The 21,353-nt window shown below is 39.3% G+C and overlaps 1 protein-coding gene across 5 annotated transcripts in view; it reads right to left on the bottom strand.

Moving 5' to 3' along the window:
- ATRNL1 (attractin like 1) overlaps positions 1-21,353 on the bottom strand; it is a 976,173-nt gene that overhangs the window by 682,476 nt on the left and 272,344 nt on the right. For 4 of the 5 annotated variants that reach the window (XM_005293856.5, XM_065552410.1, XM_005293857.5 and 1 more), the window contains exons 14-16: positions 20,751-20,883; positions 19,355-19,536; positions 835-1,048 (exon numbers count right to left, since the gene is read on the bottom strand). In XM_005293856.5, coding sequence (XP_005293913.1) covers positions 835-1,048; positions 19,355-19,536; positions 20,751-20,883 — 529 coding nt within the window. Of the gene's footprint in view, positions 1-834; positions 1,049-5,193; positions 5,240-19,354; positions 19,537-20,750; positions 20,884-21,353 lie in introns of all 5 variants that reach the window. The other variant, XR_010589324.1, reaches the window with a different exon arrangement.

Raw genomic sequence — 21,353 nt, forward strand, 5'->3', positions numbered from 1 at the left:
ATTAGACATCACTGTGGTGTGATTTATTGCAAAAGCAAAATCATGAAGTACAGTATGTTTTATCACTCCATAGATTCTCAGAGAAATAGAGAAAAAAATTCTTGGTCTCCTTATTAATTACAATTTCCTTCTTAAATGTCTTTCTAACTAGATTCTGACCCCAATTCACAACAGTCCATCCTTCTTATAAAGTAAGAGTGGTGCAGGTAATTCACCACAGCTAGACCAGTCCTGTTAGTTTGCAAACATTTGCTTACCCAAGGATGACTGTTAACCACTTGTCTCCTAACTTCTCAGCATGGGTTTATACACACTGTCAAAAGAGCCTCCAACTACCTTCAGCTTCCATAATGGGAAGGGGTAACTGGGTTCTTTAAAAACTGCCCAGACAAAAGATGGATAAAATAACTCTGTTTTAGTTAAACGTCTGTGTTATTAATTTAAATGGAGAATCTGTTATTAATCAGCAAGATTCATAAATGAAACATGCTTTAGCAGCATCAGCTTTGTTGAACACAAAAGCTCAACAGCAACTTCTATATACAAAACTCCAATATCAGAGCACTAATTCTGCCTTGGAACTCACTGATGTAGCTACTGGTATGATGCAGACTATGCCAGGTGGGGTAACTCTCAAAGAAAAGTGTGTTGCTTTTGAGAACGTCATTTGCTTTCCAAGATTAAAAGCTTCACTTGCTTTTAAACATTAAAAGCAAAACCTTCCTGCAGTTATTTACAAGAATTTTTCCCACATTCCTTCTGTACAAAACAAAAATGCCAAACAGACTGTTCAACCATTTTAACAGCAGCATTTTGGTATGGGAGGTTGCTCACCAACAGGTTTTTCACAGACAAGACCATCTGCCTTAGCGGTGCATGGATTCGCTTTCAGCCCTGCCACCTCTGCTCTTTCTAGATATGCACAGAAGCCAGAGTCATTTGGTTCTCCAGGAAGCCATTGCAGTGTCGTATTTGTGAAAGGAGACATGTCATCCCATCCCCAGTAGGAGATGTTGATCTTGCGCAAACCTACCCAAGGTGATATTTTCTATAAAGCAGAATGAAAGGGACATGAAACAATTAGTCAACAGTCAACTACAACAATGCTTTTTTCTTTTTTTTCTTTTTTGGCCTAAGATCAATAGTTTCATACTGCATTCAGAGTGGAGCTAACAGTGATTTCCCCACCATCTCTCATATTTGGTAACAATACAGTTTTCAACTCATTTGTTGTGTCTTGCTGAAAGCTGAAGAAATCTATATGCTTCTGTTCGGTTAAAAATCTACATGATTCTGTTTGCTAAAAGTCAGCTCTATTGTGTGGTATCTGATCAACAATTAAAGACCTAATAAGGCACTCAGAATAAAGTTTTCCCTCTGGCTAATGTTCTAGTCATTAACTGCCAGGGAAAAATGGATCACGTAAACGCAGGCAAAGCAGTAGTGGCACATAAAAAACAAAGGCTCAGTAGACAGAAAACATGGGGGGAAATATTCCTCTTTCAAACAGGACTATATTGATGCAAACTAGGTCCTCTTTTGTTCGAGCTATCAGTATCCACATGGGGCAGTCAGAGCACAATGCTTTGGTATGCTCTGCAGTTTATACCTCTGTAGTCCGCCCTGTGACGCAGTGTAGATATAGCCTAAGTGATATACCCAGTATAACTCAGGAAATCTTTGGGAGAGCCAAAAATGAAACCCCCTCATACCCTGAATCCCAGTCTAGTGTTTTAACCACAAGTTCCTTTTTCCTCCTTCATCAAGTGCTCTGCCCAACTAGTCATTATGCTGAGGAACAACCCTGCATCTCTCTCAGGGTTACTATTTAAGATATGCAAAATTATTTGTATAAAGCAGATACCTCTGGATTATTAATTCATTCTAAGTAAATCTTGTTTATTGCTTAAACAATACACTGTTCAAAGATTCACAAAAAAGTCTCATTGTTCCACAAAGCATTGCACTTTTTTCATATCACGGTCTTAAAAAATATCTGATTTAAATAGAATATATTCAGTAGTTCATTAATATTAATAGACAATAATAATGTATGGCTGAAAATGTAGCAAGCCTATTTTATGGGGAAGATATCCAACAAAACTCATTTAGATATCAGAAGATGTTTAGTATTAAATTAACTGTACGGGCTTTCAGTAGATGTCTTAATTATACTACATACAGAATAGTAGTATATGATTGGATACCAAACTTTTGGTCAGTAAGAAATGTGAATTTGCACATAAAAGATTTGAGAGCTGGTGCAGAAATCTGGTTAGAACATCCTTCAGTTAATAGTGAATACACCTCTAGCCCGATATAACACGACCCGATATAACACAAATTCGGATATAACGCGGTAAAGCAGCGCTCCGGGGGCGTGGGGCTGCACACTCTGGCAGATCAAAGCAAGTTCGATATAATGCGGTTTCACCTATAATGCGGTAAGATTTTTTGGCTCCCAAGGACAGCGTTATATCGGGGTAGAGGTGTGTATATATGCCTTTCCATGCAGCTGGTCACAATACATGATTAGGAAGGCCTTTATTCTCCACAACATGCCAGCTATATTAAAATGTAGTTGAGAAGGACTCCCTGATTCAGAGCCACCCAGCCCCAGTCAAAGGTCTTCTTTCTCTTGCAGGCTTGGACAAAGACCTCCCCCACCTCTGAAGCAGCACAGAAAGGCATTCTCCTCTAGCCAACTCCGGCTACTTACACAGCACAAACGTGGTTGGAGTATTCATCCCTTAATAATTTTATTAATAGATGTAATCAGAGCTTTTTTATTTTAAATACTTCTCATAGAAACAAAATTCAACATTGTCATCACAATAGTTCAACAAAATCAACTGCTTCTTAAAACTGGTTTATTGTAATGTATATCTGAATGATTCAAACAGTAAATACATCAAAACTGATACTAACAGACATAGCGGAGTGTCTCTTTGTTTAGTCATTTATAAACAGACTATTTATCCTCCGAAGTAACTTGTAACTTAAAGCCATTCTGAGGGAGGATTTATTATGGTATATTACATACTGGTACAATACTGTACCTCAGTGAAAATCAATTACATGCTAATTTCATTACTTAATACTTCCATTCTGCACAAAAGTTATTGCTGTTGAACAGAGGAAGAACAGAACCACCTAACAACCACCAACCTCGCCAAACTCATCATCATAAGCAAGCTTTCCATAGACCAGGACACACCAACTCAAAGTAGCACCAGATGATAGAACAACAAATGCAAAACCTGTACACATATCTCCACTGCTATGATGATCAATACCCTCCCCCCAAATACACCTTTCAAGATTCATGGGTTCTACACATGCCTATCACCTCATGTTGGGGCATCAAATGCCCCAACAACTACTATGTGTGTAAAACCAGACAATCACTATGCTCTTGAATGAACTCTCACAGAAAAAAGATATAGGACAAAAACACCCTATCACTCATGGATGAATGCATTTCACAAAGCAGTCACTCCATATCTGATCTCTCAGTCCTCATCCTTAAACGAAACCTGCATAACACCTTCAAAAGATGAGCCCGGGAACTTAAATTCATAACTCTGCTGGATTGGACTTAACAGAGACACTGGTTTATGAATCATTACAACAATTTGGAACACACCCTACTGCCTGCAAACCATTACACGCCCACTTCATTTTAAGTGGTGTCCTACAGCACGTTTTATATAATCTGCCCCACCATGTATTTAGTCAAACACTCTGGTTACTTTCTCCAGACTTGAGGAAGAACTCTGTGGAGCTCAAAAGCTTGTCCCTTCTACAATCAGAAGTTGGTCCAAAAAAGATATTACCTCACCTACCTTAACTCTTATATCCTGGAACCAACACAGCTACAACAATGCTACAAACAACACAGACCGGAATAGCTGCATTGCAGAAAGGACAGGATTTGAATCCTGGAGATTTTGCCTCTGCCATGTCCAAGGGGATCCAGTGTAGGGGCACCCCCCAAACATGAAGGCTTCTTCCTACTTTTCTTTTTCTGCCAACAGGCTTAAAAATAGAAATTTAACTATACTAATTATATCTGGAACACAAACTACAACTAATACATGTGTAGGGAAAGAATTGCTGAGTGCGCAGAGATGCCTCAACCACAGGTAGTAACAAGAAACTGAAAATGATCTTGTCCACTCCGTGAGACAGCATGCAGGGTGTAGGTGCAGTCCCAACATACATTGCTATTCAAAAAGATTCCAATCTCCTATGCATGGGGGTGCATACACACCAGGAGTAGAATGCATGTGGACAATCACTCAAAAAAACACTACTGTTCTTCACCAATGTAAGAGATTGCGCTTGTAACAAAAGGGGTTATGAATGTTACTTTTTTGGATTATTTCCTATTAATGTCAAACCAGATCAATCATGGATAAACCTGAAAAATGGGTAATAACCAAGATCAACTCCCTATTGGTAAATGTCATATAAGATCAAAAAGGATTTCTATTGAAATAAAAGTATCAGAGGGGTAGCCGTGATAGTCTGGATCTGTAAAAGCAGCAAAGAGTCCTGTGGCACCTTATAGACTAACAGATGCTCCAATACATCTGTTAGTCTATAAGGTGCCTCAGGACTCTTTGCTGCTTTTATTGAAATAAAGTATTCTTATTAGAGAAAGTTGAATTAAGATTTTTTTGAAAAATTATTAAACTGTTTGCCTGAGCACCAGAAGTTTCCGTAATTAAAATAATAGCTTTTCAAATTCTTGCATAGCATCCAAATATTTCTGCCTCTGATGGCAACACTAGACTATTTCATGCCACTGATGTCTATCCAGAAGTAGTGGAAAACTACCATTTTCATCAAAAACAATGAGGAGTTCTTGTGGCACCTTAGAGACTAACAAATTTATTTGGGCATAAACTTTTGTGGGCTAGAACCCACTTCATCAGATGCGTGAAGTGAAAAATACAGGAGCAGGTATAAACACATGAAAGGATGGGGGTTGCTTTACCAAGTGTGAGGTCAGTCTAACAAGATAACTCAATTAACAGCAGGATACCAAGGGAGGAAAAATAACTTTTGAAGTGGTAAGAGAGCCCATTAAAGACAGTTGACAGGAAGGTGTGAGTAACAGTAGGGAGAAATTAGTATTGGGGAAATTAAGTTACCATTTTCATGCAGATAATAAAAGCAGCTACTTACTCTCACAGCGCAACTTGAACCTTTTTACCACGACTCTGAATTGTATCTATAGAAAGACAGATCACATGGCTCTCTGCAATTTTATGGTAGCATTATTTTAAACAACATGACCTGCCATTGTCACTATTGGACATTCATTTTATACATTTAAGCCCAGAAAGGGTTACATTGTGTATTTGTCTCTATGTGCATGTATGTAATGTTACATATACACAAAGTCTCCAAACACAGATTAGTTTTGAGACCACATAATATAGTTATCCTTTATAGGCCGCCCGTGGGAATTATTTTAGTGAAATGGTAACTTTCTATCTTTAAGAATATTTTACACAACTTATGCTTATGTTGGCAGAAGGGTAGGAGGGAGGGAAAAGTAAGTAAGTTTTATAATACTTTTCCAATGTAATTTTTAAATACAAAAGTGTAGGGCAGGATTTTTTTTAAATGGCTTATAATATTGGGTGCCCACATTTTTGAATTCCCAACTTGAGACACTGAATTTTCAGAATGTGGGTGCATAGTTCAGGTTGGAAATCTTGGCTGTAAATAACACACATATATTTACAGTAGTGGTGAATATTTATATTGTGGTAGCACCCAAAGGCCCCAGTAGGATTAGGTGCTGTGCAAAAGAGACAATCTCTGGTCTGTATCTTCAATCCCAAAGCATTTTACAAATAAGATATGCAGTGGGAACTGATCCGTTATTGCATAATGCACACCAATTCCACACAATGCTTTAGGACAGGAAGTGAGGGAGAATATGATATCCAATTAAAACTGCAGGTTGAATGTAGGATGGTATAATTTAATAACCGCAGCTGAATTTCACCAAGACTCTGCAGTTAATGTTCCATGAGGTGTTTAGTGACTACATCTAGTCAGGTCCTAGGCAACAGTAGTAATACACATTCGTATTACAATAGATTCTAAAGGCTACATTTCTAGTACTCATCCAAAAAACCACCACCTATAGGAAATATGTGCTCCCTAAAAGCATATGCTTACTCAAATAAAGTATTATATATTCAGGTTCTTGGGACCCAAGTGAAAATTTTAGAAATTAATAGACAAAAGATGCAAAGATTATAAATGTGAGTTTGTGACAAAAAAAATCACAACACATGTTTCAATTTGATTTTTAGGAGAGCTTTAGGACCTTACAAAATACTCACTAACCTTGCAGGACAAAAGTTCATTAGAGTAGAGGAGTCAAATATATCTTTACATATTCCGTAACTGTACACACAGATGCTGGCTTTTTCCTTTACCCAGGAGTGCTCAACCCCATCCCGCCCCAGGCCCCACCCCCACTCCACCCCTTCTCCCAAGCCCCTACCTCCACCCCACCTCTTCCCACCCCCGCCCCAACTCCATCCCTTCCCCCAAGGCCCCAGCCCCACCCCGCCTCTTCCCGCCCCCACCTAGGGTTGCCAGGTGTTCGGTTTACCACTGACTGGGCCATTAAAAGTCCGGTTGGGGCGGGGCTGGCAGGACCCCTACCTGGCTCAGCACAGCTCCCCAGAAGCACTGAAATGTCCTTGCGGCCCCTAAATGGTGCCGGGGGGGCGCCACGCACTGCCCCCACCCCAAACACCAGCTCCACAGCTCCCATTGACCAGGAACTGCAGCCAATGCAAGTGCGGGGTGGCACCTATGGGCAGAGGCAGCACGCAGACCCACCTGGCTGTGCCTCTGCCTAAGAATCGAGGGACATGTCAGCAGCTTCCTGGGAGCCACCTGAGGTAAGCATCACCTGGAGCCTGAACCCCGAACTCCCTGAGCCTCCTCCCGCACCCAAACTCCCTCCCAGAGCCCACAGCCCCTCCCGCACCTCAAACCCGTACCTCAGCCTCTTCCCACACCAAACTCCCTCTCAGAGCCCACACCCCAATCCCCTACCCCAGCCCTGAGCTCCCTCCCGCACCCAAACTCCCCCCCTGCACTCCAAACCCCTGCCCCAGCTTGGCACCTCCTCCCGCCCTCCAAACTACTCAGCCCCAGCCCAGAGCACCCTCCTGCACCCCAAACTCCTCATCCCCGGCCCCACCCCAGAGCCCACACCTCCCCCAGTACACCACAACCCACTGCCCCAACAAGCTCCCACCTGCACCCCCAGTCTGAGCCCTCACCCCCTCACACACCACAACCCTCTGCCCCAGCCTGGTGAAAAAGAGCGAGTGAGTGAGGGTGGGGGAGAGCAAGTGACAAAGGGAGGGGGATGCAGTAAGCGGGGGCATGGCCTCAGAAGGAGTGGGGAAGGGGCAGGGCAGGATGGGGCAAGGGTGTTCAGTTTTGTGCGATTAGAGAATTGGCAACCTTACCCCTGTCCCGCCTCTTCCCGCCCAGTTCCACCCCATCTCCACTCCTCCCCGCTTTCTCCCAGCACCTCCTACACACCATGGAGCAGCTGATCACAGTGGGTGGGAGGCACTGGGAGGGAGGTGGAGAAGTTGATTGGCAGGGCCACCGATGGGGGGGAAAGAGAGGGGACAGCTGGCTGCTGGTGGGTGCTAAGCATCCACTAACTTTTTTCCATGGGTGCTCCAGGGGAGTCGGTGCCTATGACTGTACATCACTTAAATTATAGGAGAATTTGAGCCATTCTTTGCAACGTTTCTCCTTTCACTCATTTCTTTCTGCAGCCACATTTGCAAACTTACAGTTGCTCTTAGCAAGCAATATTCAGCCAGTGTTTAAAATTCAATTGGCCACAGATTATCTAGTTTATTTAGTATAATCTTTTGCACAACTGATAATATACTGCCAAAAAACTTTATATGTTAGAAATCCACATTGATGGGAAGGTGAAGTAGGTGTAAGAATTATTAAACCCATAGATAAACTGTTGGAGATCTCTGTATCTTTCCAACAGAATATCAAATTATAGTGATAGGTTTCATACTAATGAACTCCCATGTAATTTGGGCCAAATTCTCAACTCAGCTACTGCCATAGCCTTACTCTACAAAGCAAAATTAGTCTCATAAAAGGCCAACTATTTTAGGAATAAAATGGTTATTTAGCCTTCAGTAATTGTGTTTCTTTGAGGTAATGTAATCACTGTGGATCCGGGGTAGGTCTACATACAACTCACATGCATGAGATGAGAAGCTTTTCTAGTAGGAATGACCATCAGGACGGAGTATGTATGTTGCACCTCCTTTGTTTTCCTAGGTGAGGGCGAAGGGGAAGGAGCAGCCTCCCACCGTTCCCTCACAATTTGAGTCCATGTCTCCTGAGGACTCTGGAAAACAGCGATGGATTGTGGGTCATGGAATCCACATTGACTACCACATCTCTGACATTGATATTTCAACCACATGCAATGTATTTGGGGACTACTATATTAACTTTATGAATGTTATCTGTATGTTTGGAAGCATGAAAACTTGTGTACTGAAATTGGCCAGACAATATGAGCCCACAGAATATTTATAGCTCTTTATATCCAATATGTGTTATATGTATGCATGTGTTCCTGGCTCACCTGGTGGATTCCCTGAGCAATCTGGACTCACTAGGGGGTGATAAATGCAACCAAAGGCTGGTTATACAGATACCTATCCTTTGAGGCTTCACTCGCTGACAAAAGGGGAGTGACTGGTTTTGTGTGTTTCAGAAGGCCTGGGAACATGGGCTTTTGGGGGTATAAAAGCTGAGTTAAAACTAACTTAGGGGGTTCTGACTCATTTTGGTCCAACAAATTTACATGATTGTTTATCCAAAGGGGAGGGAGTGAACCCTACTGAAGGGTTGGAAGGACTTTGACCTGACAGACCCCATTATGGAAGATGGGCAACTTTTGGTACACTGAATATGCCTTTTTATTGTTTTGTATGTTTTTGCTGAATGCTTTTGTCCTTAAATAAATGTATTCTGCTTTGAAAGAGCAGATTGGTTACTTGTAACCACTGGGATACACTGTTCATAGCTCTTGGAGAAGCCAAAAATATAAGTACTGGACTTTAGTTATATCTGCGGGGAAAAACACAGTGCAAGGGGACTGTAAGCTTAAATCGCTGGTTAATGAGGACGCGATCTCTTCCCAGAAAGGGGACAGATAAAGGCCTGAGAGGGCTTTCCATGAACAGATCAAGAGGGGGTCAAAAGTGTAGTTATCCCAAAACTGTGACAATCTCAAAGAACCAGCTACTCTAGAGTAAGTAATCATTCTTTCTTCTTCAAGTATTTGTCAGTGCAGATCCTACTGTAGATATCTGGCAAGTGGTATCTTCTCAGGATGGTGGCAATGAGGAGTAACAGCTCATCTTGATTTGGCAAGAACAAGTATGGGAGTCTGTTTGGTGGTTGCATGGACATCTGTAACAGGTCTGTCAGCGAGAATGGCCTTGGCAAATAGAGAGCTATGGGATGAGTGTGACCTGGTCTCATTCCGCTTTGGCCATCACCCTGGGGATTAGCAGAATTGGTGTGATGTTGTTTAGGAAGCAGGCATCTGGCAATGATCCCAGCTCGTAGGCCTTCTGGAATAGAAGTTCAGACACTTGGCATTGTCCTTGATGGCCAAAAGGTATTTCAGTGGTTTTTCCATACTGATGGAATATTAACTTAGTAATGGATTTCTGCAGTGACCTCTTGAGGCCAGCAACAGGCTCGCTGTTCAGGAAGTCTCCCAGGTCGTTGCTGATGTGCAGTGCTACTGGCGTTATGCCATGCAGGAGAAACGATTTCCACAGCTTGATTGTTTTTCTACAACTGGGTGTCCCATGTTTGTTTATGTAGTGGATTGCCAACATATTGTCTGTTAGCAGCTATGCTACTGGGTGTCTCAGGACAGGGGGAACGCCACATATAGCAGTCTAATGGACCCAGTTCTAAGACAGTTAAACATAGTCCAGTGTCTTCTGGGTCCCTTGTATCTGCCGGTGGTCCAGATGAACTCTCCAGTCTATCCCCAATATGTCTGTGACCAGTGCCATGGTCAGTGATGGAGTCAAGAATGGTATTCACTTCTGGACATTGTTGGGGTAGAACCATCAGTTCAGCATGAAGAGGACCCAAAGCAGAATAAGGATCCTCCTGCTCATCAGATGTTTCACTGGAGAACAAACTGACTTGAGCTAAAGTTGTAATGGCCATAGGTGAAGTCTAGAACATAAGAATTGCCATACTGATTCAGACCAATGGTCCATCTAGCCCAATATCCTGTCTTCTGACAGTGGCCAATGCAGGATGTTTCAGAGGGAATGAACAGAACAGGCAATCACAGTGATCCATCCCCTATTGTCCACTCCCAGCTTCTGTCAAACAGAGACTAGGGACACTCACAGCATGGGGTAGCAACCCTGATGGCTAATAGCCATCAATGGACCTATTCTCCATGAACGTATCTAGTTCTTTTTTGAAGTCTGTTATAGTTTTGGCCTTCAAAACATCCCCTGGCAAGGAGTTCCACAAGTTGACTGGGCATCATGTGAAGTAATACTTCCTTTTGTTTGTTTTAAACCTGCTGCCTATTAATTCCATTGGATGACCCCTGGTTTTTGTGTTATGTGAAGGACTAAACAACACTTCCTTATGAGCTGTTCCATACCCCAATCATTTTTGTTGCCCTACTTTGTACCTTTTTCCAATTCTAATATATATTTTTGAGATGAAGCAACCAGATCTGCCCACAGTATTCAAGGTGTGGGCAATACCATGGATTTATATAGCGGTATTATGATATTTTTTGTCTTGTTATCTATCCCTTTCCAAATGGTCTGGTAAACATTTAACACAATTAATATTATGAAGGGAATGAACAAAAGACATAATATGGAAAAAAACAGGTCAAAGAACATTTAGATAAATTAGATGTATTCATGTTGACAAAGCCTAATGAAATTCACATAGAGTACTTAAGGAATTGGCTGAAGCAATCTCAGAACCATTAGCAATTATCTTTGAGAACTCATGGAGGATGGGTGAGGTCCCAGAGGACTTGAGAAGGACAAATATAATAGCTATCTTTAAAAAGGGGGACACAAGGAATTTTAGACCACTCAGCCTAACTTCCATACCCCAAAAGATATTTGAACAAATTACAGTATTAACAATCAGTTTGTAAGCACCTAAAGGATAATAGGGTGATAAATAGTAGCTGACATGGATTTGTTAAGAAAAAATCATGCCAAACCAACCTCATTTCCTTCTTTAACAAAGTTGCTGGCCTAGTGGGCATGGAAAAGCAGTAGACATGATATATCTGAATTTTTATTAAGGCTTTTGACACAGTCCCAAGTGACATTTTTATAAGCAAACTAGGGAATGTGGTCTAGATGAAAATGCTTTAAAGGGAATGCACAACTTGTTGAAAGACTATACTCAAGTTATCAATGGTTCTCTCTCTAACTGTGAGGTCATAACAAGTGGGGTTCTGCAAGAGACTGTCCTGGATCTGCTACTTTTCAATATTTTCATTAACTACTTGGATAATAAAATGGAGTGTGTTTATAAAATGTTCAGATGACACCAAGCTGGGAGGGGTTGCAAGAACTTAAGAAATCAGGATTAGAATTCAAAAGTATTCCTTTAAAGTACAATTTAACAAGAGAATTTATTTAACCTAAGGAAAATTTGCAAGAAAAGGATGTAAAATGAAGCATGTTGCTCTTCAGAATTTCTCTCATCTTTGTTTATGTCTAATATGAGATAATGGTCATGGCATTTACTGCATATCAACAAGGTAATAGTAATTTGGAATTAATTCCTGTTGTTCTGAGGAAAAATTCCAGTATTTAATGAGCTTACAACTTTTGAATATTTGTATGAATTGATGATTACTCTTTTCCATTTCCTCTAATTTGCAGAGTAACCAATATCTTCTCTTCGAAAACTTGTTTATTTTGTTAGCCTAATAAACCTCAGCATATAAACAAAAATTCAGAGATCATTTTGTCTGAGTTATAGCGAACTGCTCCCTAATTACCTGATTTACTATATTTACTTGAAACATTATCTTAACGAATCTTATTTGACACCAAAACCCATGAAATATGTAGGCTGCTTTTAAGGTTTTTTTTGTTTGCTTGATTTAAAGAATACATATATAGTTCTCCCCTATCTTCACTACATACAAATGCCTTTATTTGTTTGGCTCCCTTCCTTCTTTAGTGCAACAGGATTTATTTTTTATTTTTTTTAAGATGGAAGCCTACTAGCAGCTGTTGCTCCTTTTTAGAGCTAAGATCTTGGAGGAACCATTATGATGGCTCTTTTAAGCTCTAACAGTGGAACCTTGAAGGGATTAGAGAGATGGAAGCTGTCTCCACTCTTTGAAGGAATTCACAAATTTTGTGTTATGTATTCATTCTGAACCTGATTTGGAAATGGTGCTGAAATTACTGCAGAGCTATGGGCCTTGAATATTGTAAAGCAAGCTATAAAATTCTATATTTTTATACATGATAAAGAATTTATAAGTGACACCTATTACAATAGATGCTGATTTTTTTCAATTGTCTCAGCTATAAATGAATAATTGCTAACGTTTTTTTCCTCTTAATACAAATATATTAAGTGAAGCAGATCCATATTCTTACTTTCAGATAGGATTCTAATGCATCCATTAATCCTAAAAGCTTTTGTTTCACATGAAAGAAATATTTCTAAAGCCTTTAAAAGTCAAACCCAAGCATAGATATTTCAGATTAAGGGATGCTTCTCACCTTACAGCTGCTCTGACTACATTTGTGAACTCTGCAACACTGTGTGTAATAAAGACAAGTCATCTAAAATGAAATCTCACCCCCTAAATCATCCTGATTGGAGTCAGAGAAAAAGGCAGACAAAAGAAAATCAAGCAAAATCTCATAGAGGTTTTGTGACAGCTGATACACATTTAGAGTCACTTACACAGAATAAATAGAACTGGACAGGCAGATAGAAATGAAAGAGAAATTATTTTAAAAAAAACTAACTGTGGCACAGCATAAATCACTGTATCATTGCATTAGAAGTTTCTGATAAGTAAATGATCATTTAACCCCAGCTATCCCTTTAAAGTGAATGCATTTGTCTACCTTTGTTATATGCCACATGTGGATTATCTCAAATGTATATAACTGCCATGGCTCAGGACATAATTCATTTAAATAAAGATATTCTTGGTAGGATGTCACCTTGCAGAAGTTTTTAGCTTTGAAATCTAGTAAAAGAATGGCATTCCAAAGAAATAAAACAGACATTTCTCATCTGCACTTCAAGCCAGCCAGCAAATTGTCAAATCAACAGTCTGTCACAGGCAGTTTTCTTAGATTTTATATCATTGCATGCAGTGTTGTTGTAGCTGTGTTGGTTCCAGGATATTAGAGAGACAAGGTGGGTGAGGCAATATCTTTTATTGGACCAACTTCTGTTGGTGAGAGAGGTCACCTGAAGAAGAGCCCCGTGGAAGCTCAAAGGCTCCCCAACAGAAGTTGGTCCAATAAAAGATCTTACCTCAGGTCTGGTCTACACTACAGACCTATATCAGTATTACTACATTGCTCAAAGTGTGAAAAATCCACATGCCATAGCAATGTAGTTGCATCGACTTTATCCCCTGTGTAGAAAGCACTATGTCAGCAGGATAGCTACTGCCTCTCAGGGAGGTGGAATAACTATGACCATGAGAGAGGGCTTTCACATTGGCGTAGAGCGTCTTCATGCACTGATGCAGCGGTTCAAGTACAGACATGCCTTCACTCACCTTGTCTTTTGTCTTAGATTTTAGGTACTTCTATGTGCAATTTTAAGAGCAAACAAGAAAAAAGTCCAGTAAATAATTCAAGTAGTCATTTCTAATGGACCTATTCTTGATTTTGTAACTCTGGTTTTCTACAAAATTAACATTATTGCTTTTCAAAAAACGTGGTAAGATATATGCCTCAAGGCTGCAGTGGGTACAAATCAAGAGACATGTTTTAAACATAGGGAATGCATTACTTTCCTTAGCAAATAAGAGAAAAGCACAGGTGTGTCTTAAGGGAAAATAAATCAGCTTACACTGTTCACTTCCTATATTTTGCTGAAAAATAAAACTAGCAACATGACCAATATTTGCATATCTTTTTCAAGAACATAGTATAAAATAATACTTTAATTTATAATATATATGACATTAAATTCTTGCATTCAGAACTAATACAACACAAACATTTGCAAAGGGCAAGATTACATTGCCATTTCCTTGGTAAGAATCTTAATTCATTTGCAGCATAATGACCTTGCAAATCAGCTACTAGCTTGATATAAATTTTAATTATTATTCATAATTGTCTTTTTTCACCCTGTCTATAAAACATAAGCTACTATAAAACTAATTTTGTTTTGCAGCCAAGAGCATGTAGCAGGGTATAAAACCCACAGACTATGTATAGAAGTGTAAATCTTTCGTTTGTTTATAAGAAATGATTTATCTGTTTGGAATCTCAATATTGTTCTGATGTTGTAATTTTTCAAAAATACCTTTTTTTTTTTAAACATACGTTCCAGGAAGATAAAAATAAGAATGGCTACACTGGGTCAGACCAATGGTCCATCTAGCCCAGTATCCTGTCATCTGACAGGGACCAGTGCCAGCTGCTTCAGAGGGAGTGATCAGAACACAGCATTTTACCAAGTGATCCACCCCCTGGTCCAGTCCCAGCTTCTAGCAGTCAGAGGTCTAGGAACACCCATAGCATTCATTTGTGCCCCTGACCAGCTTGACTAATAGCCATTGATGGACCTAGCTTCCAGGAACTTATTTAATTCTTTTTTTTAATCCAGTGAAAGTTTTGACGTTCACAACATGCCCTGAAAATGAATTCCACAGGTTGACAGTGCATTGTATGAAGAAGTACTCTTATGCTTGTTTTAAACCTGCTGTCCATTAATTTCATTGGGTGACCCCTGGTTCTTGTGTTATGTGAAGGACTAAATAACATTTCCTTATTCACTTTCTCCACATCAGTCAAGATGTTATAGACCTCTATCATATCACCTCTTAGTCATCTCTTTTCCAAGCTTACAAGTCCGAGTCTTTTTAATCTCTCTTCATATGGAAGCTGTCCATACTCCTAATCATTTTTGTTGTCCTTCTCTGCACTTTTTCCAATCCTAATATATCTATTTTAAGACAGAGCGACCAGAACTGCATGCAGTATTCAAGGTGTAGGCGTACCATGGATTTATATACTGGCATTATGATATTTTTTGTTTTCTTATCTATCCCTTTCCTAATAGTTCCTAACATTGTTAGCTTTTTTGACTGCCGTGGCACACTGAGCAGATGTTTTCAGAGAACTATCCACAATGACTCCAAGATCTTTCTTGAGTGATTTTGTATGTATAGTTGGGATTATGTTTTGCAAAGTACTTGTACTTATCAACATTGAATTTAATCTGCCATTTTGTTACTCAGTCAACCAGTTTTGTGAAATCCCTTTGTAATTCTTCAGTCAGCTTTGGATTTATCTTGAATAATTTTGTATTGTCTGAAAACTTTGCCACCTCACTGTTTACCCATTATTCCAAATCATTTATGAATATGTTGAACAGCACTGGTTCTACTACAGATTCTTGGGGGACCCACTTTTTCTCTCCACTGTGAAAACTGACCATTTATTCCAACCCTTGTTTCCTATCTTGTAACCAGTTACTTATCCAATGACTGCATACTTTGCTTAAGAGCCTTTGGTGAGAAACCTTGTAAAAGTCTTTTTGAAAGTCCAACTACACTATAACCATTGGATTACTCTTGTCCACATGTTTCTTGATCCCCGTCAAAAAATGTTAATAGATTGGAGAGGCATGATTTACGTTTACAAAGGCCATGCAGACTCTTCCCCAACATACTGTGATTATTTAGATTACTGATAATTATATTCTTTACCATAGCCTCAACCAATTTGCCTGGTATTGAAGTCTGCTTACCAGCCTGTAATTAGCAGGATCGCCTCTGGGGCTTTTTTAAAAAATTAGTGTCACATTAGCTATCCAGCAGTCATCCGATAAGAGTAATGGGTTAAATACCACAGTTAGTAGTTCTGCCAGTTCCTTCAGAACTCTTGGGTGAATATCATCCGGTCCTGGTGACTTCTTATTGTTTATCAATTTGTTCCGAAACCTCCTCTATTGATGCTTCAATCTAGGACAGTTCCTCAGATCTGTCACCTAAAAAAAATGGCTCAAATGTGGGATTCTCCCTCACATCCTCTGCGGTGAAGACCAATGCAAAGAATTCCTTCAGTTTCTCTGCAACAGCCTTGTCTTCCTTGAGAGATACTTTAGCACCTCAATCATCCAGAGGCCCCACTGATTATTTGGCAGGCTTCCTGCTTCTGATGTAGTTAAAAAAATTAGTTTTTCTAGCTTTTGCTAGTTAATTTTCAAATTCTTTTTTGACCTCACTAATTATACTTTTACACTTGACTCGCCAGAATTTATGCCCGTTTCTATCTTCCTCAGTAGGATTTGACGTCTAATTTTTAAGAGATGATGTTTTGTCTTCAACCTCCTCTTTTACTCTATTATTTAGCCATGGTGGCATTTTTGGTCCTTTTACTGTTTTTATTTTATTTGGATATACATATAGCTTGAGCTTCTATTATGATGTTTTAAAAATGTTCCATCTACCTTGCAGGCGTTTAACTCTTGTGACCATTAATTTTAATTTCTGTTTAACTAGCCTCTTCATTTTGTGTCATTCTTATTTCTTCTACTGTGCTGGATTTCTTTGGTGTTTTCCCCCTACAAGGATCTAAAATTTAATTACATTATAGTCCCTATTACTGAGGGAGTCAGCTACATTCACCTCTTGGGCCAGATCCTGGGTGCCACTTACAACTAAATCAAGAATTGCCTCTCCCTTTGTGGGTTTCAAGACTAGCTGCTCCAAGAAGAAGTCATTAATGGTGTTTAGAAATTTAATCTCTGCATCCTGTCTGGAAGTAACATGTTCCCAGTCAAATGAGGATAACTGGCATTCCCAATTAATTACTGGGTTTTCTATTTTTGTAGCCTTTCTCATCTCCCCGACTATTTTACAATCACTGTCACCATCCTGGTCCGGTGGTTCATGGTATATTCCTGTTATAAGTTTATTATTCAACCATGGAATTTCTATCCATAGAGAGTCTATGGTACTGTTTGATTCATTTAAAATTTTTACTATATTTGGCTTCTTTTCACATATAATGGCGCTCTCCTATCAGCACGACATACTCTGTCATATATATTTTGTACCTTAGTATTACTGTGTTCCACTGACTATCATTGTTCCACCAAGTTTCTGTGATGCCTATTATATCAATATCCTCATTTCATTTCTGGCACTCCAGTTCAACCATCTTAGAATTTAGACTTCTTGCATTTGTATACAAGCACTTTAAAAATTTGTCAGTATTTAGATCTCTGTTTTAATGTGATATAATTGAATAATAATATAAGAAAGGCCGTACTGGGTCAGACCTAACATCCATCTTCCAACAGTGGCCAATGCCAGAGGGAATGAACAGAACAAGAAATCATCAAGTGATCCATCCCCTGTCACCCATTCCCATAGAGCTCTTTTTCGTTTGACTGTTTCTCTTCAGGTCATACCTGTATTTTATCAGCTTCTATCCTCTTCTCTTGACTAGGATATAGCGTATTACCTTTAATAAATACTCCCTTAAGGATGTGTCTGTCTGAACTGTGTGCTCCTCCGCACCTGTTGGCTTTCCCCCAGCCCTTAGGTTACAGAGGAGTTTTTAAATTTTTTAATTTTACATGCCAGGAAGCTGGTTCCTTTTTGGTTTAGGTGGATCCCATCCTTCCTGTACAGGCTCCTCCATTGCGAGTAGGTTCCCCAGTTCCTAATAAACCTAAAATCCTCCTCTCAACACCATCATCTCACCCATGCATAGAAACCATGCAGTTCTGCCTGTCAAACTGGCCCTGCATGTGGAACTGGAAGCATTTCAGAAAACGTTACCATGAAGGTCTTGGACATTAATTTCTTTTCTAGCAGCCTAAATCTGGCCTCCATGACCTCTCTCCTACCTTTCCCTATTGTCATTGGTATCTACATGTACCATGACCACTGGCGCCTCCCCAGCACTGCACGTAAGCCTGTCTAGATGTCTCGAGAGAACTGAAACCTTCACACCCGGCAGGCAATTCACAGTGAGGTTCTCCTGGTCATCACAAACCCAACTATCTATATTTCTAATAATTGAATCCCCAACTATTATTACCCATCTCTTCCTAATAACTGGAATTCCCTCCCACAGAGCAGTATCCTCAGTGCAAGAGGATACCATGACATCATCTGGAAGGAGGGTCCCAGCAATGGGATCATTTCCCTCTGCTCCAGCCTGATGTTCTCCTTCCCAAAGACCTTCATCCTCCTCAACAGCACAGAGGCTGTCAAGACTGGGGTTAGGACTGCTCTGTTATGTTCCAGAAAGTCTAGTCTATGTAACTCTCTGTCTCCTTTAGCTCTTCCAATACAGCCATTCTGGTGTCAAGAGTCCATACTCTGTCTCTGACGGCCATGAGTTTCTTGCACCAAACGCACACGCTGTTGAACTTCTGCCTGCATTTTTTTTTTTGTTCTTTGTGTTCATTTTTTAATTTTCCTTTGGGGGGTTGTTGGTCTAAGTTTAGAGAATGTTTATTAGGTGCATCTGACTCTCATGCTCCTTCTCTAACGTCTCACGCAAAACTCCCCCTTTTGCTGCTCCTGCTCACTAGCTCCACTGGTCCCTTCCAAGCTGGCTTTTTAAAACCCCTGTTCTCCCTAAATTAGCCATCCATGATATAGGTGGGCCTTTCAACAAAACAATCAACTGTTAGATTGAACAGCTAAAATCCACAGCTGACCACACACAAAATGATAACTCATTCCCACACCTAACGGCATTGTACAGCAATTAACAAATTAACACAAAACCCTTCCCTCCTTCATTCCATTTCCTGCCCCAAGTGGCGCCCCACACACACACAAAAGAGAGACCTTGCAGCATGTATAAACCCCAACAGATCAGAATCGGCCCTCTTCCCACAAAATCATCTGCTGGCAGCTCCCTCTCTTCTAAATCTAATGAACTTTATCTCAGGAACCTTTGTAAAATTTGGAGAGAGAGAAAAAGTTGTAGCCACAATTAGGGTTTAAAGGTCAAAATAAACCAGCACTTTGAAGTCAAGTTACCTGGACTGTATACTTCTGTATTTCATCCAGAACAAATTCCACTTCTTTTGAGGTTGTTAATGAGGCAAGATTCCCACTCAAATTGTAGCAGTATAGTTTGGCATTGTCATAGCTTTCACGACTTGAATTTATGCGGAGGCAGGCATCGCCAATGTGACTCCATCCTTCCCCACACAGATGAGCTAGTACAGAAATCACATTAAGATACAAATGTATAAGCAGAAAAGCATGCAAACGCACATCTAGAAGGTTTGTTGTTTTTTTCAAGTCACGGTCCAGTATATACCATTACTCAGTTTCATCATAATTTATAAATGTAATATTATTAAACAACCTAGAAAATCAAGTTTTATATTACTTTATATTACTTTGAATGTCAATGTAGTAAGAGTGCCAACTAACAAGAAAAAATACAACATATATAGTGTTGCAGTAAGTTATATTCTGAGTTACAGTCTAATAGCATCGCTAGTATAATCTTTCTGATATTTATAAAGACTTAAATGTAAATAAGCATTCAAGGCTATAATACACAAATAATATATACAGGTTTGACATTTTGGTGCCATGGCAATAGTTGTCTCAGAAAAATGAGTTGATTAGAGTTTATCTAAATCTTTTTTTAGAAATATGAAGACAAATTTATTAGAACCAAAAGATCACAAAACTGTGTCTTCTTTCTTTTGTCCTTTCTATAATCTTAAAATAATAATCACCCTATACCAGTATGGTGGCTAGAGAGACAATACTAAATGTCAGTAAAAAAATGTCTGATATTTTAAAATTTTAGAGAAAGATATGTTTTTAATCTTATCATTAATATATGTTTAGCACTAGTCACATGCACATTATTGTTAAAAGATGAGCAACTAATTGATAGCAGTTAATGTATTCTTTTAAACTAGCATCTTCAAAGATTGTTTACATGCACTTTATGGTTGTCTAAAACTTATTATTTAAAATTATTCACTGAGCAAATAACTTGTTCGGTAGATTGTTTAGAAGCAGTTTGTTACAAGAATCTGGTATCAAAGGCAAGGTTTTTTGTTAGCTTTGACTAGACACACAAATCACATTTGTATTGTTTATATTCCCTGATGGTGCATGGTGTATCTAATCTTTTTCACAGTAAGAATATTTGGGTTTTAAAAAGTCAAAATTTGCTTTCTGGGAATGTTTTATATTAGCATCTTAAAATGAACTGTTATCATGAACATTCCTGCCAGTGAACTCAGTCACTAGATTATCCGTAAAAAAGAGATCTTAAAGGGCAGTTAAGACAAGCAAGACAAAGTCATTTTTTCTAGTTGAGTAAATATTCATGGAAATTAATTTGGGAGATTCACCCAGCTCTCAAAACAATTAAAAAGCAGATTTCAAATTTCAAAGCTTTTACCTGGTAAAGCCTGGCATTCTTGCTGCCGTTGATCCCACTGGCAGTTCAGGTTTAGTGAGCAACTTTTACAGCTGGTCAATTTATTACAGATCTGTTCATTTCTCACATGACATTTGGTGTAGTTTTTGACTGACTATAAAAAACAAAACAGACACAGAGTATACCTTTTGTTAAACTGCTCATAGATCAGAAATCAGGAGTAAAGTGCACAAGGCTCCCACCAATCCAGTTGTTTGTAGGTTAGACAGGCAAATGAATCTATTGATTCTAAAAGAGTGGGAAAGGATTCTGGTGTCACTGACTGGAGCAGAAAAAAAATAAAGGACCTCATATATGTCAAGAATTCCAGTAATTTCATCTTAGATTTTTTTTAAAACTACTTGTATTTAAGATATGAAGTATAAAATTTAAAGAACCCAAAGACTACCATTTTGGCAGGAACAAAAGAATTCCCTCTGCACTTCAGTGAATGAGCAACACAGTAAACTCTGAAGGCAATTTTTAGCTAAAATGCTTTGATGACTAAAGTATTGCTCTCTAAGTAAGGCATTTATCTTTTTCCTGTTCGGGGCTTTTAGACCAAGATGCAAGTATTGAGACCTT

This window comes from Chrysemys picta, chromosome 7, assembly GCF_011386835.1.
Source record: "Chrysemys picta bellii isolate R12L10 chromosome 7, ASM1138683v2, whole genome shotgun sequence".
In the NCBI taxonomy this organism is placed as follows: Eukaryota; Metazoa; Chordata; order Testudines; family Emydidae; genus Chrysemys; species Chrysemys picta.